The sequence below is a fragment of the Panthera pardus genome, unplaced genomic scaffold (genome assembly GCF_024362965.1).
Source record: "Panthera pardus isolate Hobbes unplaced genomic scaffold, ASM2436296v1 HiC_scaffold_6, whole genome shotgun sequence".
Lineage (NCBI taxonomy): Eukaryota > Metazoa > Chordata > Mammalia > Carnivora > Felidae > Panthera > Panthera pardus.
Window position 1 is genome coordinate 28,992,789 of NW_026526991.1, and position 25,739 is coordinate 29,018,527.

At 36.9% G+C, this 25,739-nt stretch overlaps 1 protein-coding gene across 2 annotated transcripts; it reads left to right on the forward strand.

Annotated features, from left to right (window-relative positions):
* The first annotated feature begins 3,480 nt into the window (after positions 1-3,480).
* On the forward strand, positions 3,481-11,565 carry KERA (keratocan). 2 transcript variants are annotated; one of them, XM_019446413.2, is made up of 3 exons: positions 3,481-3,719; positions 5,207-6,100; positions 10,337-11,565. In XM_019446413.2, exons 2-3 carry the CDS (start codon positions 5,215-5,217, stop codon positions 10,501-10,503), a joined length of 1,053 nt encoding a protein of 350 aa, XP_019301958.1. In that variant the 5' UTR covers positions 3,481-3,719; positions 5,207-5,214; the 3' UTR covers positions 10,504-11,565. The 2 variants fall into 2 exon arrangements, with proteins under 2 accessions (XP_019301958.1, XP_019301959.1); XM_019446414.2 differs by lacking the exon at positions 3,481-3,719 and adding an exon at positions 3,754-3,934.
* Positions 11,566-25,739: the final 14,174 nt, after the last annotated feature.

Here is a 25,739-nt window from a genome sequence, read left to right on the forward strand (position 1 = left end):
ATGGCCTCTTGGGATGGGACTTACACTGGAGTAGTTGGGATGGGGATTTCTATCTTATCAGTTTTGTAGTGGTTTTGACCATTTAAGAGTGTCATTACTGTATGTTAAACATACTATTTTGAAAAAATTTTTTATATTATAGATGTATATGTGTGTGTTAGCTATATATTTTAATTGGATACCTTTCATATTTTTAAATTATTTCACAGAGTTTAGTGAAATAAGGCTAAAACTGATCTATTCAGAGAAAATTATTTCTCTTAGCAGAAGTCCAATCCATTGTGCATAAGCATAGCATCTGGGAGCACCTGATAGTCCAATCATTGCTGAAATTGGTGTGTCAGACACACATACCAATAAATTTGAAATCCCACTAGAGTTTCATGTCTTTTATAGCCTTACGTATTGCTTTCTCTTTTAGAATGTCCATGGGGAAAAAATTCAAATAAAAAAATAAAATGCCCATGGGGGACACCTGGATGGCTCAGTCATTTAAGCGCCCAGCTCTTGATTTGGGCTCAATTGTCTAAGACAATTTCGCAAAACACCCTTCCTTTTCATAGGAAGCAGTAGAAGCAAGCAAATAGGAGACATTGAAACGTGCTAGAAGGATGAAAAGAGGTTAAAAGAACAAGGGCAATAACAACACTTTAACCCCACCTCAAGTTTCTAGAAGGACATTCCTCAGGTAGGCTAGGCCAAGATGCCAGTATCATACTGTCTGCTAAAATTTCTGGGCCTCATTTTCCTCATATGTAAAAGGAGCAAGTCTGGTGAGATGATTTGTAAGTTCTTGAGCTGTAACTTTTTTCACTCTGAAATTTTCCCACATTTATCTGACATCATCACCTCCATTATCTTATTTGATTTTCAAACAACCCTTCATAACAGGGCTGGTGCATTATGGGTAGACAGGCTCATGATGGTTAAACAGCCTGTGCAAGCTCAAACAGCTAGTAAGTTGCAAAAGAAAAGGCCCACCTCACATTTTTTGTTTTACCTAAGATTGTCCACCATGTTTCTATTTACATAGCTATTCTAATCAAAAAACTCATAGCTATCAAAGTGACTCATGTGCCTTTTGTGTTTACCTGTTCATTTACTCATTCAGCAAATATATATATTAAACACGTACTATATCCAAAGCCCCATGGACTTTGAAAATATCAATCTGTCATTAGAGAGGAGACACCAAAGCTACATCATGACACCTAGGCTTCCTTTCTCCCTCTTGGCAGAATCAGATAAGACTGAGCAAAGTCTTTCATTAATTCTTATACCAGCTAGCATGACTCAGACATTGTCACCATTGCCTTAATTTAATTTATTGAACTTCCACTTAAGCAGTTCCAATGAAGACTTTAAGTCCCCATCCTCCAGGAATCAGTAATCAAATGAGGGTAGATTGGATTGCTATAGGAAAAATCAGGATAGCATATCCTGTGCTTTTGGTCTGGAAGCAATGATACCAAAATTTGGTGAGCATTGTAGATGGTCATTTTTATTTATATCATGTCTCCCAGGGTCCTTAAAATGTGATTGTTTTCATATGCTCACAAAATGAGAAGGAAGACTTAAGAATCATTTCCAGATTTCTGGTTTGGGACACTGAACAAGATGATAGAAGCACTCAAAAGTACAAGATGATAAGAGCAGTTAGAAGTAAAGGGAGACAGCGGATTTCACCTTAGATATAGGCCTTTGAGGTATGCAATAGGAGAGTTCTAGAAAGCAGGTAAACACACACACAAAAGTGCACGTCTCTTCCAGAGGCTGGGTTGGAGATAAAGACTCAGGAGTCATCATAATAGAGGGCATGGTTAAAACTTCCCAATCCTACAGGAAATGGGTAGAGAGCAAGAAGGGCACAGAGCAGAGGACAGAATCTCAAGCAGCTCTAAATGCTAGAAACACTTTTAAAAAAATGTTACAGGAAACAGAGAGCTTCAGGATATAAATGGAAAAAAAAATCACAAAGAAAGGGAAAGGAAAACGGGGAGAGAATATCACAGAAACTAAGAGAAACATTTAATGAAAGGGGTGGGTCAACTTTGTTAAAAGTCACAAGCCCAGTAAGCCAGACACTAAAAAACTTCAATATATCAGTACAGTGAAGATCACTGCTGATTTTTGTCAGAGCAAGTTTAGGGAAGCGGAAGGATTAGAAGCCATATTTTGGAGGGTGGATCATGGGTCCACTGGTAAACAGGAAATGAAGAGTGGAGGCAGCCAGGATGCTCCTGTAACTTTCCTACAATGAACTTGCAGCCATATTCGTGTAATAAAATTAAGAAATGACTCAAGTAATTTTGGCTAAAAGAGAAAATTAAGAAAGAAGAAAGAGTTGGAGGGGACTGTGCAGATTTGAAGATCATCTGTTGTGTATATCCTGAGGGTTTAGGAAAAGAAGAGAGAGGAAAGTCAAACCGCAATAGGCAGAAGAGATCATTGTTTTGAGAAAGCAAATAACGCTTGATTTTTTTTGTCTCATGTGAAGGATGAGTGTACCTGGAAAGCTACAAGAGATCACGTCTGAATCAGATCTTAGTCTGTAAAAGCCCATAAACTTAAATGAATTTCCCAGTTGAGAGTATAGGGCTAATACTAAAGAAAGGTTCACATTTCCGTAAGCATTTACGAAAAGTAGGGCCAACACTGAGAGGTGGTCCAGTACTGGGAGAGACGGCAGACCTCTAACTGACCTGCCGATGGTGAGGAGGGAGAAGGCGGGAGGTTCAGGAAAGGTCTTTTGGGTCCAGGACCCTCTCCTCTTCACTGTGCTCTATCAGTGCTGACCGAATCACATGAATTAAACTTCCTGACCCCAGAATAAGATAAATTTTGAAAAAACAGCGTGTTTACAATCCCTCACCAGAATAGTGTCTGAAAATTATTTTTATTTGTGCCTTTCTTCCAATGGCACAACAATCCTTTCTCTCAAATATAAGAGCTAGAAGACATTATCTTAGATCTATGCGTTAAAGGGGGAAAAAAGCAGCGCAACAGAATGTCTTGTAATGGACTAAATACAAAACATCTGTTGTAATGAGAAAAAAAATCTCATTTTAATAATTACTTGGAATAAAGCTCCCAATGGGAAACAGAGACACAAAAATTATTTCTATAAAACAGAGCATAACACCACGTGTAGTGCCAACATAGGTAGAGCCTCTCAGATTTCATTTTTACATTTTTCAAATATATTTTCCTATCTTACCCTCAAACGCAATATATCTAACTAGAATTCCAACATCTGTTTCATATGAGAAATGCATAAAATATTTCCATAGAAACAGAGGACATCAGCATTTATTTCTTCATATTCTTTTTTTTTTTTTTTTTTTTTTGAAAGATTTTCTAGAGACGAGCTGCTTTAAAATCTCTTTTGGTTATGTTTGGAATCAAAACTGCCTTCAGTCGCCTGCTAGCTAAACAGGTCTAGAGACCAGCACATTGTAACATCTCTGGTACGGTGAGTTCAGAGTGACAGTTGCCCTGAATTTTTGTTATAGGCTCCTGAGATTAAAGCCTGAATTTCCTGCGCTGAGCTGCCTAGGTACTGAGGTGCTGTTGTTGTTGGAGGGGTTAACTTTGGAGCCACTGGTGCATATATTTGAGGGAGGATTCATAAAAACACGAGAGTGGAGCCTGGGTAAATCCATTACTGTGAATGAGCGGTGGCCAATAGAAAGGGAAGAAGAAGATCCAAGAAGGCTGAGGTAAGCAATCTGAAGCCCTGTCAAAGTAGAAACAATAGATCAAAAGGTGTTCACAGTGACCGGTCAGAGTAGCTTTTATTTTTTCTCATAGGAGGCTTGATAGCATACACTAAAAATAAATTGTTTTAGTCATAGATTTTTTTCCCCCCTTAATTAAGTTTTAGCAAACTTCAGACCCAGACACAGGACTCCACGGTATATTCCTGGAAGGCAAGGTAAACTATTTTTGCACTTTTTAAAAACTTAAAGCTACGAATTCAAAGTTCTGGTTCATCAGAGGCAGGGTTATGGCTTAATAGCTAAAGAAAATCCCTATTCTGAAGAAAAGAATGTTTTAATGTGTCTCTATTGGAAGATGACTAGAGCAGAATTCTGCAATCGTAAAAAAATGTGACAGCTTGTGGAATCAGCTCTGCACTTGCTACTTTCCTCAATTTAGTGGCACAATTGAAAGATCAGCATTTCATAAGTGATGCTTATTTCATTTTTTCCTAAGAAATTAGCAAAATGTATGCTATTCTTATTACCAAGCGATTGAATTAAATGTACATTGGTCGGAATGCTACTGATAGATATATATAAATATATATTGCTTTTCCTGTTAGAACAGTTTGTTGTACCCATAACCTTATTGATATCCAATGGGGAGGGTTTATATCTTTTGGATGGTCATATACCAATTAGTGTTAACCTTTTCTTTGATAGCAACCATTCTGAAAATATGGGCTCTACCTGAACCTAGACATATTGTTTGTTTTTTCTTATCAACCACAGTAATGCCATAGTTGAATATATGCCTCATTGTGGTACAGAGTTTATAATCCAAACTCCCTGGCTGAACAACTTGAGTTTGTACTTCTAATATTAGAAGTCTTACCCCCGACCCCAATATACAACTTACCGGAGAAGTTGAGCAACAGAGCAAGAGATTAATCACACATTTTTCTTCATATCTTAGGACCTTCCTTGACAACAAACTGCTAAAATGTTCTTTGATCTCTCTATTTCTTTGGTTCAAGGGCCAAAGAGCCTGGGAAATCTCATCCAGATGTTCTGCTCATTTAGGAGTAAAAGTAAAAGCATATGCTTACTTCTTAGAAACAACGCGGACTCTCAATCTGAGTTATTAAAAGATCATTTTTTGTACTCTTGTATTCAACTGCGGGTTTCAGTTAACTTTCTTGTATTAAATAGCTTGGAATGGAAAAGCACTTAGAGCTCCTGAAATTTGCTTTCCATTTCTCGGTTTTCATTGTGATTGGGTTAAAACTGGGAAGCTAAAAGTTACTGAGTTTCAGTGTTTACAAAATGCTTTGCATATAGTGCCTACTCAATATATGTGTATTAATTGATATCTAGTGTATAAATTGTTCAAATGTGTTTACCCTTCCCCTAAAGAAGCAATATTTGCTGGGGTTTTTTGGAGCACACAGTTTTCTACAGGTTGAAAATATTCAAGTATCTAACAGTTGTGTCCCCCATCCTAGGTACTATAATGGCAACCACAATCTGTTTCGTCATCTGGGTATTATTCATAACAGATACTGTGTGGACTCGAAGTGTGAGACAGGTCTATGACGTAGGTGATCCAGAGGACTGGGCTATGCATGACTTTGACTGTCCCAGGGAATGTTTCTGTCCCCCTAGTTTCCCTACTGCTTTATACTGTGAAAATAGAGGTCTCAAAGAAATCCCTCCTATTCCTTCAAGGATCTGGTATCTTTATCTTGAGAACAACCTGATAGAAACCATTCCTGAGAAGCCATTCGAGAATGCCACCCAGCTGAGATGGATAAATCTAAACAAGAACAAAATAACCAACTATGGGATTGAAAAAGGAGCCCTGAGCCAACTAAAGAAGCTGCTTTTCTTATTTCTGGAAGATAATGAGCTAGAGGAGGTACCTTCCCCATTGCCAAGAAGTTTAGAACAATTACAGTTGGCTAGAAACAAGGTGTCCAGAATCCCTCAAGGGACCTTCAGCAATCTGGAGAACCTGACCCTTCTTGACTTGCAGCACAATAAACTACTAGACAATGCCTTTCAAAGAGACACCTTCAAGGGACTCAAGAACCTAATGCAGCTAAACATGGCCAAGAATGCTCTAAGGAATATGCCACCGAGATTACCAGCCAATACAATGCAACTGTTTTTGGACAACAATTCTATCGAAGGAATACCAGAAAATTATTTTAATGTGATTCCTAAAGTGGCCTTCCTACGACTAAACCACAACAAATTGTCAGATGCAGGTCTCCCTTCTAGTGGTTTTGATGTATCCTCAATACTAGACCTTCAGCTATCTCACAATCAACTCACCAAAGTCCCTCGAATCAGTGCTCACCTGCAGCACCTTCACCTTGACCATAACAAAATTAAAAGTAAGTAATCGTCAGGGTATGTCTTTGATTAAAATGCTCATGGTCATTAAACTTATTCTATGTTTTCTTTCAGAATAGTAACTGTGTTGGGCTTCCCCCCCACCATCTGCCACCAACCAATATGCCCTCAGATTTTTTTTCAATTTTCAGTATTTTCGTTTTGTCTGTTCACACACAATCTTAATGGACAAGGAAGTTCTAATCTTCAATTTGTAAATTGAAAAGTGGACCTTAGTATTCTACAAAGGGTGATTACCCATTGGAGAAATTGAATGTATCTTCTTTTACTCCTGGGATAGTCCAATATTCATGCTTCACTGGGTAGATTTATTTAGGAAAATGTACCAAGTACAAATGACCTCATGAATAGTAATAGGAGGAATATGATTTAGGAGGTATCAGAAAGGCACCTCGGTCCTAAAAACTACAGGTGCCTGAAACCACCTTAATTAAAGACTCTGCTTTAGATGACAGGGTTTCTCGAACTTTAGAGTGTACAGGTTTGTGGCTCCATGCCATGGTTCCTGATTGAGTAATTCGGGATGAGACTTGAGTGAGATTTCATTTCTAACAAGTTCCCAAATGGGGCTGAGCCTGCTGCCCTGCGGACCAAGCATTAGGAATTAGTGCTGCCGTTTAACACCTTGTTCAGTAGAAACAGAAGCAAATGCTCCTGAAAGTTGGTGACTTCTCAGGACTCATGGCAATCGGCAAGGTAGAATAATTGCTCCTTTCCTGAAAATAGTTTCTGATAAGGGAGAGAGGGATGAGTGAGAGTGTCTTGGAGGCAGAGGTGTCACCCAGGAAACACATGGTTATAGAAAGAAGCTGGAGACACTAAATGCAAACCTGGCATCTGCACAATCACACTGAGACCAGTTTGACCCCGGTGCAGAAGTGTACAACGTCATGGGCATTGGAACCAGCCTGGCACCTGCCCATGCATCCTCAATCCTGGCACAAGCCCATTAGGAAGAGAATGTGAGGAGACTTCTCCTGAACAACCTTAGAAAATACGTTCCTAAAGTGTGAATCAGTCCGTTTGTAGGAAAATAGAACAGATAATTGTCAGAAGGTTGTACCACTTGGTTATTATTCACTTGTTTCCTTTAAGCAAATAATCACACAAACATCCTATTTATAAGAATAGACTATTTTTTCCACTGGGAACTGCTCGGTTAATCAAGTTTTTCTCTTCTTTTCTTTCTTTTTTTTTTCTTTTTGGGGTTTTTCTAACAGCATACTTGAGCATATAATCTCGGATTTAACAAAGGCTGCTGCCACATTTTTCCATGGCGATGCGACACATTGTTTAATCCTGTAGTCAAAAGCAAAAGATGCAACATAAAAAAAGGTTCATTGCTGAATCTTTTTCACTGAACCGGATCACACAACAGCCATATTGACCTAATATATACATTTTTTTTTTTCTAATGAAAGTTCTGTGCTTCTACAGGTGCATCCCTTAACTGGCAACAAAAGCCCTGTGGACATTGGATGTGGGAAGTGAATTTAAAGGGATTCCAGGGGCGCCTGGGTGGCTCAGTCGGTTAAACGTCCGACTTCGGCTCAGGTCACGATCTCGCGGTCCGTGAGTTCGAGCCCCGCGTCGGGCTCTGGGCTGATGGCTCAGAGCCTGGAGCCTGCTTCCGATTCTGTGTCTCCCTCTCTCTCTGCCCCTCCCCCGTTCGTGCTCTGTCTCTCTCTGTCTCAAAAATAAGTAAAACGTTAAAAAAAATTTTTTTTTTAAAAAAATAAAGGGATTCCACATAGATCCCTGTTTGTGAATTTGGGATTCCCCTGAGAATTTGAAGACAAGGGTCTTTAGGAGTAAAATAGCAAAATACAACACACAGTTGTGCACACACTCCAGGAACTTTCATATTTACACAAAGTTATACCAAGAAGGGTAGGATTTTGTTCTCCATCCCCTGACATTTTTTTAAGTTTTACAATGTTTTCTCATATATTTTTATTCTTCAACTGTTCTCATACCTTAGCATGTATCAGGATCATCTGGGAGGCTTGTAAAATAAGGCTTGATGGCCCCACCTTCACATTTTCTGACTTATTAGCTCTGAGATGGGGCCTAATAATTTAGTACTCAAGAAATACTGATGCTGCTGGCCCGAGGGCCACACTTTGAGAATAATAAATTAATCTTCACAAAAATCTTGTGTGGTAGCATTAAGACTTTCTAAAGAAGAAACTGAGGATCAACTAAGTGAGAATATTTGCTCAAGGACAAAGAATAAATATAATAGCCAGAACCTGAGCTCAGGACTCGTCAGTATACTATATACTACACAGTATAGTCCCAGCTCATTTGTCTTCAATTTCCAGATTAGAGGACTTTAGAAAAATTTCTACCAACGCAAATAAGAGTAATTTTAACAGCAACAACGTCAACAAAGAGAAATTGATTTATTTGTTTCTTAATGTAGATATCAGGTATGGTATTTCTATATTCCCAGAAAATAAGTGCAAAATAAGAATTTCCTTGGCTAGAATTATTGGCTCATGATTATATCCATTATATCACACTGTGCTGTAATAACTGCTAAAGTACTTATTTCTTTTGGCTGCATAATCTACTCTAGTTGTTAATAAAGTGGTTTCCAAGAAACATACCTTTTATATGAAGAGTTCTTAGAATTTATGGTACAGTGACCTTTTCTTATGAGAAAGATGGAAATATTTATTTCTTCTGAACAATTTAAAGGACTTTAAATTTGGCAACAACTATTCAAATAAGTTACTTCTTCGTGTTCTCTGAGAAACACCATAATTAATTTATGAAACTATAACTACCTTTAGAACTCTTGTTTCTCACATTGTATTTATTCAGGCCTGCATTGATTATGGAGCATAAGGGTAATAAGAATGATAAGACATTAAAAGAGAAACAGGCAAGGGACCCTATGTAGTAGGAAAAGGACAAGGTGAGGAGTCAGCTCTGGCATTTGCTTGCTAAAATACCTTGTGGGCAATACCTTAACTGTCTGAACCACTTATTCCTGCTATGCCCAGATAGGGAGAATAATCATATTGCCTGATAAAGCCTCTGTGATGTTAAGGTGATAATGCATGTGAAAAACTAACTTTATATACACAAATGGCTATACAAGTATGAGTCATTATTTTTTAGCAAGTTGAATTCACAAGATGACCTAAGATCGGAGTAAAGCAATCTCACGTGCGGCATAAGCTCAAAGGAAGGCCATTGCCAAAGTTAGGTGGGTCTCATCTTCTAAGGGAAAACCCTTTCCTCAAAATAGTTTCTTATGAGACTTAAAAGCAGTATGCAGATTCATGGTTGAAATCAGCTAATGCGCACACTTGTCTGAATTTTGCTAATTTAACAGGACTTCTTTCCTGAATACTCTTAAATTTCAGTATGGTCATTGATGCCAAAGGCTCTGGTCCAAGGCAGGTGCATGATTTCTCACATCCTAACCATCTGAAAAGGCTCATGGGATGTTTGCTGGCTTGAATTCTTTGCAATTCAATTCTTGGCAATGTATCCTTTCTAATTAAATACACGAATATAAAGATCCAAAATTCTTTTCTATAAGTGTTACATATGTAAACTTAGGTTAAATGTACTTTTTAAAACTCATCATACACTATTAATTAGAAATTTTGCATTTTAAGATAGTTTTTGAGCACTTTCCCTAATAATAGACTGATTTTTCCACCTACACATGCATCTGTCCATCCATCTACCTGTGCACCTATGTGTTCTTTCTATGAACCTTTGTCTCTACTTCTAATGCTCTAAATACTACCTGTCTTATTTTATAGTAGTCTAAGCATGCCTTATCTCACCTGGAAGCTTCAAAAACAAATGGTATATCTTATATGCTTTTATTTCCATCACATTTTAACAGTATGTCCTTTCTAGTGCTCTGCACAAAGTATAACTGAATATGGAATTATTTTGTGTGTGTGTGTATATATATATATATATATATATATATATGTGCACTATATGTATATATGTGTATATATATATATATATATATATATATGTATATGTACTGCACATTTTTATGGGTCACTTTTATAAAACAGATGTGCACAATCTCCAACCTACACAGAAATCGTTTGTATCTGGCACTTTGATAGATCAGGCCGTTAGGCCCTCTACAGGATTGTTGCATATGGCCTCTTGGTCTTCCCACCCCGGTCACTTCTGTTCAAGTTCATTCACACATGCCATCTTTGTCTCCACAGATGTGAACGTCTCTGTAATATGTCCTACCATACTGCCTGGAGAACAAGATTCCTTCGGTTATGGACCTCACCTTCGCTACCTCCGTCTTGATGGAAATGAAATCAAACCACCAATCCCAATGGATTTAATGACCTGCTTCAGGCTCCTTCAGGCTGTCATTATTTAAACACATCTTTAACAATCTAAAATTGGTTTCATGGGCTAATATTTCTGAAATGAAATTTGGTCACTATTCATAACTTTAAGACAAAAGTCACATTCCAGTGGTGCTCTCTTGCCACCATTTTTGTTTGTGAAGCTTATGTTTTCTATTCAAAGACGCTTTCACCAACGATATGTAGCACGGTTAGCTTTTCTTTAATTAATATAACAGACACAGAGTTAAGATAGTTTGTCAACTTATCAACTCAAAGATAGTTCTTTTTTGTCTCTTTCACAGCTTACTCATATCAAATAATGCAATTGTACTGTCATGCAATATAAAAGCCATATTTGTGTGCATGTTCAAAATTGCATATGCAGATACTATATTGATCGTAGAAGCACAGTAATCTAACAGGAGGTAAGGAGATCTGTAAGAAACTGAAACAATGAGATATTTTTTCATCATAATTAGTTGCAGATTGCTACATAGTATTTGTAGGTATAAGTTTGGTATTTAGCTGAAGAATGGATATAAAATGTATTAAATACTTATTGTAGTCATTTAATACCAAATAACAGAGCAACATCAATTTTCAGTTCACTACTATTTTTTATAGCTGCTGTTCTTAGATATAGTACAGTGTACTCTCTCTATTAAACCAAGTACTAAGTTTTACATTTCTTATAACACATTTCTGAAAGAATCTTAGTGTCTTAACATTTGAAATCCACTTGAATTGCAAATTGTTTAGCTCTTATATTCGCTAGTGGTTTTGGATTTTTTAAATAAAAAGAGTGAATGCTTTCTAACAAAATGGTACCCAAATATTTATTTCAAGGGCATTAGTTACAAGTTTTATTAAGAACATATTTTAATAAAAAGTGTTTAAGTAACAATAATTTCTATGTTTCTACCATGAATATATGCAAATATATTTCCCCCTACTTTTGTTTTTCCTTTTCTTCTTGAAAACATAAGAAAAAAATTATACTCAAATCACTTAACATAATACACATACTTCTCATGAGTTAAAAAGGAATAACCCAGGATATCATTAAGTAATAAAGTATCGTTTACATTAGACTACTAGTTTCATAAAGCATATCTTTAAATAATAAATATTCCATAGAGATTCATACATGACTTTAGATATTTTCCAAACAATATTCTGAAATATTCTATATAATTTTATGTATTTCCCTAGAAAAGTGATCATATACATTTGTGAAACATCAGAGTAAGGAAAATCTAACATGCTATTTCAAGGTTTCTCAGAAACTTAAAATGTCATTCTATAAGGTGAATTCTCAAGAAAAGAGCATAACACACACAAAACTTATATGGGGTTGGGAGGGAAGAACCAATTAACTTACTTTGAACAGAGTTTTTAAAATGCTGGCTAAAGGAGAGAAATGAAATTAATTGACATTAGGAATAATTTTTTAAAACTTCAAAGCACATAAAGAAAATTATGAAATTTATGTCATGAAAATACAAGTAATGAGATATCATTAGGCTGGTGAAAAAGAATATATTGAAAGAAATATAAGAACTTTAAATATTTGAAAACTTGCCATAGAAAAAGGGGCTAAAATTCCAGGAGCTCCAAAATGAAGAGTAGAACATATGGGTGAAATGTATATGGAGCTATATTTTAGCTCTAGCTAAAGAAGAATTTTCAAACAGTTGTTCAGAGTCATCCAACAATAAAAGCAACTTTTCTTGAGATGGAGTTACCCACCACTGGAACTGTTCAAACTGAGAATGAGTAATGGTTCAAGACAAAGGCTATAAAAGGAATTCCTGATCTGGAAGCAAGGTTGTAATATGTTCCTTTATGACCTTTTCAACTCTAAGAATTCCCTTTTTCCTCCCTTCCTTCTTGCCTCCCTTTCCCCCCTTCTTCCCTCCCTCCCTCCCTCTCTCCCTCTTTCCCTCCCTCCTTTCTTCTTCCTTCCTTCTTCCCCATCTTTTTTATTCTTTATTTATCTCAGAAAATATGTATTGAGTACTATACACACACACACACACACACACACACACACACACCCGACTATCTTACACACTGGGAATGTAATAGTTTATACTATAGTGGATAGTTCATCAATTAGGTGAATAAGTCACAAAAATATATAAAATGTTATCTGTGATAAATGCTATTAACAGAAAGCCACATGGTATAAAGGAATTATTAATACTGATTTGATGTAAAGATTCTTTAAACAAGTAATGATTAAGGAAACATATAAAGAAAGAATGAGAAGTATTCAATGCTGATGGGAAAAAAGAATATTTCAGGCAGAACATAGACACTGTAGTTTCCAGGAATAATTTAGAAGTTACCTGAAGTGTTTTAAGTCAGAAGGAATTATGTTCATTGAAGATTAGTATCATGTAGTGGTAAAGAATATTAACATCGAAGCTAAAATTACTGAATTCAAACCCCAGCTTTCCAGTTAAGTGGTCCTAGTCAGACTCTAAATTCTCTGTACCTCAAGCTCTCCTCCTTTATGAAATGGGGACAAATAATAGTACCTCCTGTATTCAATTAGAATTAAATGAGTTAGAACATGTAAAGTGTCTCTTCTGAACACATGGTAAGTGCTAAATGAATGTTTATTATTATTGTATGCAATATATATCTACATAGACATATACATACATATATACGCAAGCTTTTTTCTGTAGTGTGTAAAACCATTTGGAGGGGATTAAGACCAGATAGGAGTAGATCAGTTAGGATTTCAGTCTTACAGCACAAATTTGAAAAGTGGAGGTAGCTTAGAGTATAAAGACACTGATGGTGTTGGTAGAAAAGGACAGGCATGCACAAATGTGAGAGAATTAGGAGGTAAAACTGTCAGGATTTGGCGGTTGATTGGGTAGATAAGAGAGAGAGCGAGGAAGTGCTAAGGTTTCTGCTTGCAAAACTGAATACATGGCAGTGCATTTTCTAAGAGGAACATGCTTAGAAGATCATGAGTTTGATTTTAAATGCAGTTAGTTTGGGGGCACCTGGGTAGCTCAGTCAGTTAAGCGTCTGACTTCGGCTCAGGACATGATTTCACAGTTAGTGAGTTTGAGCCACATGTCGAGCTCTGTGCTGACAGCTCCAGAGCCTGGAGCCTGCTTCAGATTCTGTGTTTTCCTCTCTCTCTGCCCACCCCCTCCCCCCGCACTCTGTCTTCCCTCTCAAAAGTAAATAAACTGTTAAATTAAATAAATAAATGCAATTTGTTTGAAATTATTTTGATTCATCCAAGAGATGTCATGTAAGCTGTCGAATGAGAACTAAGGTTAAAACAAGGGGTCTGGACAGATGCATAAATATCTAGGTGAAATTTTCTAGATTTTGTTTACCGTTCCAAAAATTTTAGAATTCTGCATTAAATATTCATATGCTCATGAACGAAGACTGAGAGAATGAAGGCGTAATTCCAAATATTTACCACTGAAGCTATGAGGAATAAGATGAGCTTTCTACCAGAAATACTTAAAAAATATATATGTATAAAGTTACTATGAAGTCTCAGAAATTTACAAATGGTCTGCTGCTCTCTTCATGTATACACTGTGACCACTACCAAAAATTCTTAAAAACCAAGAAGAGACTAAGAGATGAGCTCAAGCCATTTTTGAAGTCATGGGATCTTAATAAATGCTCCATTTCTCATTTTATTGCCCTAAATTAAACAAAAGCGAATGGAACAAAACAATTTTATCTATGACCTCATCATGCAAATATGATGAACTTCTTTCATAAGCAGGTAAAAAAGAGAAAAAAAAAAGTATCCAAGGATTGGGAGCAGTATATTTGCAAATTAAATGTTAAAAAAAATGGGTTGTTGGTGGTAAGAACCCTGTAATAGATCAGGTTTTTTTGCTTTCTTTAAATTCTCTTTAAAAACCAAAAGCAAAACCAAAAACAAAACAAAAGAGAACTGCATGGTGGAAGACAATTCCCAGGCGACCTCTTTGATAAAGCTGGGGTCAAAGAATACGATGAATCCCCACTTCCCAAAATGATTGAATGTAGATGTATGTGTGTGCTGATAAATAGACAGCTGGATAGAGAGATAGAGATATTTAAAATTTAAAGTGTTCCAGAAACCATGCATTGGCCAGGAGGAGTGTAAATTTTATTGGTTAAAGTTAGCATTATAGGTCATACATGAAGAATGAATTTTTTCAAAGTTAACCACAATAGACTGGTAGGGAATATTTACCTGTCAGAGAGTGACAAAGAGTATTCATTGAGTCCAAAAGAAGGCAAAACATTAAAAAAAAGACAAGTGAGGGGCGCCTGGGTGGCTTGGTCGGTTAAGCGTCCGACTTCGGCTCAGGTCATGATCTCACGGTCTGTGAGTTCGAGCCCCGCGTCGGGCTCTGTGTTGACAGCTCAGAGCCTGGAGCCTGTTTCAGATTCTGTGTCTCCCTCTCTCTCTGCTCCTCCCCTGTTCATGCTCTGTCTCTCTCTCAAAAATAAATAAACGTTAAAAAAATTAAAAAAAAAAAGACAAGTGGAAAGTATATAATAAAATAGTGCATTTGAATCCACATTGGTAATTACATGGTACAGTGGTTAAGGACTCGTGCTTTAGAGAGAAAAGATCACGTATAAAATCCAGCTTGTGGCATTGACTTTGCCAATTCCTTGATCTTTGGCAAGTGTTTGAACATTTCTAAGGATTGGATCCTCACTTTCAAAATAGGGAACAATATCAACTATCTTACCCAGTTGCTGTGAGAGTAAGAGAAAGAACAGATGTGTAGTTCTTATCATCTGACATGTGGAAAGTAGCCAATAACCGGTAGGTTGGAATGTTATGATTAGCGGGGAGTCTGGTGCACACAATTGCACATGTTTTCTCCAGACGGTTTGCAAATAAGGAACTGCGAAAAATGGATGGCAAAATTGATCCAAGTTAGTGTAAGTTTTAGAGCCATGGAAGTCTAAGTAGTCAAGTGGTAGTGATGGACAGGGTCTATGAACCAGACTAACATTGAACGGCAAAAGAAATGAAATCAGGAGGGGGTGGATCAATTGAGGAAAAAAGACTGAAGCCTCCATGGAAGGAAGTATAAGCTTGAGAGGAGTCACAATGTACACAATCTGGAAGGAAAAGAATGATCTGAGCCTAGGGGGCTACAGGTTAAATATGCCCAAAATTCCAAAAGAGCCCAATGCTGAGAAATGAGAAGATTCTCTGGGTGTGGGAAGGGATTGCCAGAACATAGAAGTGAATGTCAGCAGGGTCAAAGAGGAAAAAGATCTATGGCATTGTAAGAATTTCAGATGCAAGGGCTTATAGTTTATTTTAGCACCCTGGAGAGAATTCACATCAAATTACAAAATAATTGAACGATACATATCCTTTAAGTGTCTTGTTAGTATCACGTCACTGTTGAATGGCAGACCCAGGATTCAAACCCAGGTAGTCTATTTTCAGAGCTCCTCCTTGAAAATATGTCATACCACCTCTCATGATGAAATGTGCCTTTATAGTTAAAAACAATTAACAAAATTATTCTAGAATAATACATATATACCCATAGCAATTGTTAAAATACTACTTTAAAAACTACTGTGCCTTATGGAATGATATTTTTCACAATATCTGAAATATTGCATATATTAAAGATAATTTAAGATTTAGAAAAACAGGGAAATGTTTTATTTACCAAAAACTGTAGAAAATTTCTGTCCTTTATGAATCTGAGACGTATCTCTGAAACTCCTTGCTCAGAATATTTCTGTACAAGGAAAAGAAGGAAAATGATATATATAAGCATAGTATAGAATTTAAAACTGTTGGGAAAATATAGCACATCATTTGCAAAATCACACGATTATTATCTTGAAGTTTGAATTTGTTGTTCTACCTTTGGAAAAATGTCGCTTTCTTTGTGACATTCAGCTGAATAAACAAAATTCAAGTGTAGAAAGAGACTCATTGTCTGAGTTCTTAAAGGTTTCTGAAAACAAGTTAAAATTGTCCTGGAAAAAGATCAGAACAGTCAAATGACTAGCAGGAATGGCTTTTACAAAACCCATCTGAAAAACTATCCATAGTGTACGTTATGGTGCCAGGGTTGAATTCCAACAGGGCAAGAGCCCTGCCACATATTCCATTTGCTGGCTTCCTGCTTGTGTTAAAAGTGACAAAACAAAGCTGTTGGTTAGTGGGAATAGAGACAAAGCTGTTGGTTAGTGGGAGTATAGACTGGGAACACTATCCAGGTTGAGAAGTAGAAAGACCGCCTTCAGAGAAATGGAATATTTCCCACCTATGATTAGCAAATTTAGATCATATACACAGGGGCAGAAAGTGTTTTGTATGACTTAATAGTTAATGATGTATTAAAATCGAGGATGGGGGGTCGCCTGGGTGGCTCAGTCGGTTAAGCGTCCGACTTCGGCTCAGGTCATGATCTCACAGTTTGTTAGTTTGGGTCCCGCGTCGGGCTCTGTGCTGACAGCTCAGAGCCTACAGCCTGCTTCAGATTCTCTCTCCTTCTCTCTCTGCCCCTCTCTCACTCTTTCTCTCTCTCAAAAATGAATTTACAAAAACATTTAAAAAGTTAAAAAAAATTAAAATCAAGGATGGTAATATATAGTTGTAAGAGCACTGAGGATGTAAAATAAAGATACACATAAATTTGAATCCTAGATCTGCTAAGGGAAACTGAGAAAACTACTCAAATTCTTTGATCCTTGATTTTTTTATTATATTAGGCAGAGAATAGTATGTACTTTACATGTTAGTCCTCTGAGGATAAGAAATAGTGTATGTAGGATGCCTGGAATACACTTGGTGCTCAGTAAGTAAAATCTTATGATTATTGTTGGTATTATTACTATTTGAGGTTCTTGAACAAAGATGTGTTAAAGAAGTTTTAGGCAGCAATTTATTTAGAAGGAATATGTGATAAAGTAAAAATAGTAAAATGTCAATGATGGAGTTTTGGGGCTTGGCATATAGGTATTCTTTCCATTTGATTTTATTTAATTTTTAAAACTCTAGAGGCAGAAAAGGGAGTTGATAACTAATTCTTTTTTAAAAATGATTTCGGGCGCCTGGGTGGCTCAGTCGGTTAAGCGTCCGACTTCAGCTCAGGTCACGATCTCGCGGTCCGCGAGTTCGAGCCCCGCGTTGGACTCTGGGCTGATGGCTCAGAGCCTGGAGCTTGCTTCCGATTTTGTGTCTCCCTCTCTCTCTCTGCCCCTCCCCCGTTAATGCTGTGTCTCTCTCTGTCTCAAAAATAAATAAACGTTAAAAAAAATTTAAAAATGATTTCTTTTACTTATTTTGAGAGAGAGAGAGAACATATGTATGTGGGAGAAGCAGAGAGAGAAGAGAGAGAGAGAGAGAGAATTCCAAGCCGCTCAGTACTGTCAGCATGGGGCCTGATGCAGGGCTGGATTCCACAGACCATGAGACCATGACCTGAACCAAAATCAAGAGTAGGATGCTTAACCAACTGAGCCACCTGGACACCCCAATAATTCATTCCTTTTTACTCATAATATCCTAATGACTTATAGTGGCTCTGAAATACTAGAGATAATAATAAACCTATTTAAAATCTCTGAATGCAAATTTCCCTATTTTGATGGAGAGGTCCAGGATTCACCAATAACATTTTACTCTCTTTTTGGGCACCCCGAAGGATAAAACTTCCCCATCCCCCTGAAAGAAAGCAGAGAATTCATGAGATAATTTCTGGCCCCAGTGCAATGAGTGGAAACGATATGTATCACTTCCAGGCCAAAGGATTTCACTGGTGAGGTGCAACTTTCTTTTTCTATCCCACTAATGTGAGAAGGAAAAAAGCCCCTGTGTTCCAGGTTCTAGATGGTAGTGGGTTTGCACTCTGTCAGCAATATGTGTAGCTGTCTGGGGCGGGTAAGATGGGGCAGAGACGGCCTCTTAACTGGTACAAGGACTGGTACAGGGAGAGAAAGTAACTTCTCTCTTGGTATTAAGCCAATGAAATCTGTGCTCTTTGCTATGACAACATAACAGTCTAACCTTAATTCATTCACATTTGCATGTCTTTTCAGTGATATACACTGATGAAGTCCAAGAAAACAGTGTTACACAATCTGTATAATATTTGCGATTTAATTTGTAATTTCTATCTAAATGATACATAAGCTTGTTAAAAGTCAAACAGCTAAGAAAAACTTCCAATGAAAACAATGATTTCCTGCCTCACCCTTCCCACCCTGGTCCAATTCTTTAGACACAACACTTTTTATATTTACTGGTTCTATTTTTCTTAAAGTTATCATAGTATTGTTAATGACATGATTTTATCCTTCTTGCTTTAGTAAATTTAAGCAACCTATACTAACCCTGTTATAGATGATCATTCGGCATACTCGTATCTACTTACCCCCTTCTTCCTATATTTTGGTAGCTATCTTATTAGTTAGATTTCTTAACTTAGGTAATAAACTTGAATAAAAAACTTACACTTCTATTTTCCAGTTCCAACAACTCTAGGAGACTATTTCAACTTTTCTCCATGTGAGATGAAACTATTAACATCCTAACCCTTCCTTTTACTTTACCATCATCTCCTGTCAGCTACACCTTTATTTTCATGTCAAAGTTGTACACTTGTAAATAATAACTATGTTTTCTGTGCATGCTTATAAACCGACTTTAGAAAAGTTTTTTAAAAAGACAATTTAGAGTATAATGAGCATATATACAATTTGTCTTCTTCTGAGTTGCAGTAAGAGACAGGCTTCTCCTTTTCTGTATCTATCTCTTAGCAAATATTGAACTTACTGCATCACTAGTCTATTTCTGAATCACTAGTCTATACACGTTCATCTTGTTTCTGCTATCATCCAAAGAGATGGTGAAATGTGCCATGAGAAGTTGACTTCCTCTTCAATTTCTTTGCTGTAATGGATTTAGCCCTTTTTAGAACTCTGCATAACAATTTTCTTTTTTTTTTAATGTTTATGTATTTTTGAGAGGGGGGGGGGAGACAGAGTGTGACAGGGGAAAGACAGAGAGAAAGAGAGAGAAACAGAATCCGGAGCAGGCTCCAGGCTCTGAGTTGTCAGCACAGAGCCAGGCACGGGGCTCAAACTCACAGACCATGAGATCATGACCTGAGCTGAAGTTGGTCACTTAACCAACGGAGCCACTAGGTGCCCCGGCATAATGATTTCAATGAGATTTTGAGAAGAATGTGAGACAGATATGCTTCAGTGGCGTCTTCTCTGTCCACTGCTACCCCATTAAAGATTCAGTGTCATGTGGTGGTTTGAAACTTTCCCCTTGAAATATGTGTGTGAGTCCAGGGATGAGGTAAATGGTGGATGCAGGATGGAGACCTGTGTGGGAAAGTATCAAGAAGTGGGGAGCTACAAACCAAAACCACAGTGAGATATCACTTCACACCTATCAGAATGGCTAAAATCAAAAACGCAAGACACAATAAGTGTTGTCAAGAATGTGGAGGAAAAAGGAACCCTCATGCATTATTGGTGGGAATGCAAACCAGTGTAGCCACTGTGGAAAACAGTATGGAGGTTTCTCAAAAATTAAAAATAGAATTACCATATGACCCAGTAATTCCACTGTTGGATATTCCCCTAAAGCATATAAAAACACTAACTTGAAAATATATATGCACCCCTATGTTTATTACAGCACCATTTACAGTAGCCAAATTATGGAAGTGGCCTAAGGATCCTTCAATAGAGGAATGGATAATGAAGATGTGGAGTCCAAATGCAATGGAATATTATTCAGCCATAAAAAGAATGAAACCTTGCCATTTGCAACAACATGGATGGATCTAGAGAGTATCGTGCAAAGTGCAAGAAGTCAGTCAGAGAAAGGCAAATACCGGATGATTGCACTCGTATGCAGAATTTAAGAAACAAAACAAAGAAAAATTGAGACAAACCAAAACACCGACTCTTAACTGTAGAGAACAAACTCAAGTTCACCAGAGGGGAGGTGGGTGGGGGGATGGGGGAAACAGGCAAAGGGGATGAAGAGTGCACTTATTTTAACGAGCACTAAGTTATCTACAGCATTGTTGAATCACTGTATCGTATACCTGAAACTAACATAACACTGTACGTTAACTCTACTGAAATTGAAAGAAGGAGAAGAAGTGCAGAACGAATGGTAAAGATGCATGGAGTAGGGTGTCGTAAAGAAGCTACAAGTAGGAAGGAAAGGGAATTACACACGGACTCCGGGGGTTCTTGACTCAGGTGGCTAAATCGAAATGACCGTTGGCTCCATTTTGGCCTGCAGATGGAGAGGTGGGTACGCATTTTACTATAGGAGGTCAGAGCCCGGAAGTGAATATTGTTTATGCTTTTAGTGAAATCACATCGCTCCTTTTGGTCTATAGAAGACCAACAAGCTTTGTTTTCTCACGGTTCTAGAGGCTAGACATCCAAGATCAAGGTATTGGCAGGTTTGGTTTCTCCTGAGGTCTCTGTCTTTGGCTTGCAGAGGGCGGCTTTCTCTCTCTCTTCACATGGTTCTTCTCTGTGCACACAAAACCCTAGTGTTAGTGTATTCAAAATTCCTCTTCTTATAAGCCAGATTGGGTAAGGACTCACTCTCAGAAACTTATCCTGACTTAATTGCCTCTTTAAAGACCTTATCTCCAAATGCAGTCCACTCTGAGCTTCAACATATAAAGTTTGGGGGACACAATTCTGTCTGTAACAATAATCATCTGAAAATGTAATCTTTTCCTTTTCCTTAACTGTTTTAAGTATTTTATTTAGTAACTGGGAAAGGTACACAATAATAGATTGTGTGAGCGTTTTTCCCGCATTTTGTCAGACTAGCCATTACTATCCACCTTTACGCACAACTACATTTGCCTGGGTGTTTTAGTGCTTAGAGGAAAGTCTGATTGCATTAGTCACTGTAGCTAGAAGACTGATCTAATTGGTTGTTTTAAAATGTTTAAATGCAAGGTAGCCCAGAAAAAGGAAAACACACAAATCAGTATTAGATTCAATCCTAGTTATCAGCCCTACAAAATACATAAAACTTTAAATGTAAACCTAAATAATTTGTGATAGAAATAAGACTAATTAGTGAGGTGTTGTCTAAAGCCAGTTCATTTCATTTGTTCGACATGAAAGTTTCTACTCTTAAAATCTAAGCAAATAAACTTTACAAAGAATGAATGCTCAGTATAAATTCTCAGCAGTTCTAAATGGCCAAGATAGTTCAACAATCTCTAAGTTAGCTGACAGAATCTTTTGGTCCTAAGTCATAATTCCAAATGTTTGGGGAAAGATGTCAACAGAATAAAATGAGAATTGCCACATCAAATCTTCTGTGTTTATAAAAGAAACAGCTGTGACTAAGGAGCCTGAGGGCAATGAATTAATATTCAAAGTTATCCTTCTAAAATGGAGTTATGAATTTGAACATGTTCACAAGAAAACAAAATAAGCTGACATCCATTTGAATGATCTTTACAGATGTGAAATAAATATATACCAATCTGCTTTGCAATTAAATCCACATAATTAGTTCAGGGATTTCATGCCAAAAGTATGTTGTAATTCTACTAAATTTAAATTGTGCACAGTGGTAAATGAGAATAAATATTCCAAAATGATAGCTAATTTAGCATGTCCACACACACACATGCATCACACACACACACACACACACACACACACACACACAGAATCAAACTCATGCAAATCTGGAAATAATTATATCATCTCTTTACTGGCAAACCTAAAGGAAAAGTTCACAAGGAAATCAGTTTTACATTTAATATCTCATATTTCATGCACATAAGGAAAAATAAATGATGGCCAAAAAAAAAAAAGGTTTATATGTATCTCTTGTCGCAGTCAAAAGATAACTTGTTCTATGAACATATTGTAAAGACATCCAAATGTTCTTTCTTTATCTTCTTTCCTAAATGATAAGTATTTTAATTCCAGATGGTACATATTACACAATGTCATCCATCAAAAGTTGTGTGATTCCAGGCACATAAAACTCTTGCACAAAAGCACTGTTCTGTAGTTCCCTTCTTTTTTGGTTGTTGCTTTTTCTTTCTCCGCTCCTTGTCTTTTTTTTTTTTTTCTTTTTGCAAGGGGCAATGGTATTAATTTCTGGTAATGTGATATCTAGCAGTATCTTTGTAAAGTAACAAAGATTCGGACATCACTAATATTATTTTCTAAGTAGAATGTTAGCCCTCACTCACCATTCTTTTAACGTTTATCAGACTATGCACTTCTTCCAGGAAAGTGTGAAATGCAACACAGCATCATAACTAAAAGGTTTTTTCAAAAGTCAGCATGCCAAGGATAGCAAAGTGCCAAATCAGTCTAATTTGAGTAGAAGACAATGTGTCAAAATTGTTATGCTATTTCTATGGGAGATTTTTTTTTAATCAGGAACTAGAGGTTCAAATCCTGCCCAAGCTTTAGGTCCTAGTAGGATCAGCCTGTAAACAATCAGCCCACTATCTAAGAAAGAATAATCTAGTTGCTGAAGTTATGGCTGAGATGAAGAAGAAAAATACCCTTAAAGAAAAAAAAAATGACTTTTGAATCATCAAAAGTAAGTTGCTAGATATATATTGATAACATTATAAACATACAGTATTTAATATATGTTGAACAGTAAATATTAGGAGTTTCAATTATATAAACAGATGAGTAAATTTAATGGTTTATGAAAAATCAAAGATGTTATTTCTCAGTCTGGGAAGCAGAGAAAAGAGTTTGCAGAATCAACGAAGGCAAAAGAAGTTCATTCTGCTTCCACTTCTGATGTATGTGCTTCATTCAGCCACAGAGAACATGCTTTCACATCCTGTATGGCTGGTGTCACGTAAATAACAGACTGTATTTGTCAGTCACACCACTGAGTTCTTGCAGGAGTTCAAGCAACTGCAAAATACCTAGACTTTCATTTTCTCGTCCATTAAATGAGAGTGGTAAGAGTTGCTATACCAGTCGGTTCTGCCACTGCCGAATCCTATTTTCTATTTCCCAATTTTCCGTAGAGACAGGAAGGGCTAAACACTTCCTAGGTTCCCCGCTGTCCTCATTTCCGTTTTTCTTAAAGCAGTTTCTGAGACAAGGATTTGGGTATAAATAGCAGGTGGAAGTCAACCCAGGAAAAAATTGAAAGGGGAGTGAAGTAAGAGAGCCCATAAAGGATGTGTTCATGAACAATGACCATGGTGGGCAACTGGGGATCAAACACTACGGGGGCTCTGGGAGACTTGCAGAAGACCTCTTGGAATGATCCAAGTGAGGGGTGAAAGGGTTTGGGCTTTTATGTAACTACTCCTGTTCTTATCAATTCATTGTTTGATCTCCGTAACATAGGTACCTGAACATGACTGCATCATTAAGAACTGTGGAGATGCATGTATAGTTTGAAAAATGTCATGTTAAAAATATGTGTTTGTGCAGTATTACTAATTTGTCTTGGTGGTAGAAACAGTACAATTTGGTAAAAAAAAATTAATAACCTGAGTTCTATCCCATCCTGCCTTTTCATTCGCTGATAACAAAACAGAATAATCTTTCTGACTGGGCCTTAGAGTTTTGTGATTTGAGAAATGATGAGCTTGAAATATTGATGAAACCAACAGATTTTCAGTTCCAGTTCCCAAGAGTCTGTGATTAAATACATTTTATGATATTTATAATAACTTTACTCATTTTTGGTCAGGGCTTTAAAACTTTAAATACCACATTGATTGTTTTTCATTAACTAGAATACAGAATGCCTTTCCAATGTCAGAAAGCCATCTGTAAAGTGAATAAATTAACATGGCTACAACAAAATCCTTCCACAGGAGAAATCGAATTATCTGTTAAAGCAATTGGACATAGCTTGCACAAACTTTCATGATGGTCCATTTAGTACGAGGACTATTACTTCAAGATTTGGAAAGAAATTAGTCAATGTTTAATTTTGAATTTTAAAGAGAATGACACATGTGCAAGCAATAAACTTAGGATCCCAAACAAACCAAATCCTCAACAAAAAAACCCTCTCATGATTAAAATTGTTTCCTAAACTACCATGTTATTGATGCCAGATGTTAATCATAAAAACAGAAGATAAAGAACTTATGCAGAGAGAAAGTTCCATTTTAAACAGTAGGATGTGAACTGATGAAAATAAGGAGTCAGTGTATGTCTGGTTAGCCAATAAGCCTTCTGTAACGTATTATAACATTTTCCATTAACTATGGTTTATATAGTCAAATCTTTTTTATGGGTTAAAAAACATAATTTTTTGATAAGTCTTAGATTGTTAAAGGTTAGTAGTCATGAGAGAAGTGCACAAAAGGTTACATCTTGAGAGATTTCTGGGAGATTTTCCTCTTTTGATTTTATTTTTCCACAATGAGATAAGAATTTCATCTATGATTTATAACCCTATCTCAAACCCTGCCTTTACCTTACATAGTCCAAATCCACTTTTCACAGCTTCTGTAATATCTTTACTTGATTGCTTCTTTAGCACCACAAACTTAGTATGCTCAAACCTTTTCTCCCTAGAAATTCTTTTCTTCTGCCGTCTCCCCTTTATTCAACAATGTATTCTTTCATTCAGTCATAGCTTCATTCATTTATAATTTCTTCGTTCAAATGTCTACCAGGAGGAGATATATTGGTAGGAGCTAAGGCAGGTACAAAAAACACTAAAATACAGCGGCTGCTATTGAGGGGCTTAGTAGGGGATGACCACAGAAGACAGTAGTCATAAAATGGAGAAATGCTATAATTGCTATCCATGAAGCCCAGAGCACTTTTTTACTCTGCAAATTTTCGAGATGCCTCGGATAGAACCCCTTGAAGTTGAATCTCGACTGGTGGGTGAAATTTTCCAGGATAGAAACAAAGGCAGTGGGATAGCATAAGCAGAGTCAAAGCAATGGAGAAAATGAAAGGGTAGCCTGTCTAAACTCTAGATTCATATTCCAAAGAGTATAGTTCCATTTGACCCTCACCATTGTGCTGTTAGTATCATATATATTGCATCTATCTATGTTACGGTTCCCATAAAAGTTTATCCGTTCCACTGGATGCAAATACTCTTATTTTTCGTTATTGACAGTATCTTCACCTAACTTTTATTTCCTCAGAATTTTGTTTTTCTGAATATAAACTTCACGGTAGACATACTTTTAGCGCTTTAAAAACGTGACTCCAACGTCATATGACCTCCATTGTTTTTGATGCCAGGTACGTTTTT

What these genes read in the sequence shown, in the direction of transcription:
- KERA (XM_019446413.2), top strand. Translation starts at nt 5,215, where the DNA reads ATGGCAACCACAATCTGTTTCGTCATCTGGGTATTATTCATAACAGAT. An exon ending in TGACCATAACAAAATTAAAA is followed by an intron (nt 6,101 to 10,336) that starts GTAAGTAATCGT and finishes TTGTCTCCACAG; the next exon opens with ATGTGAACGTCTCTGTAATA.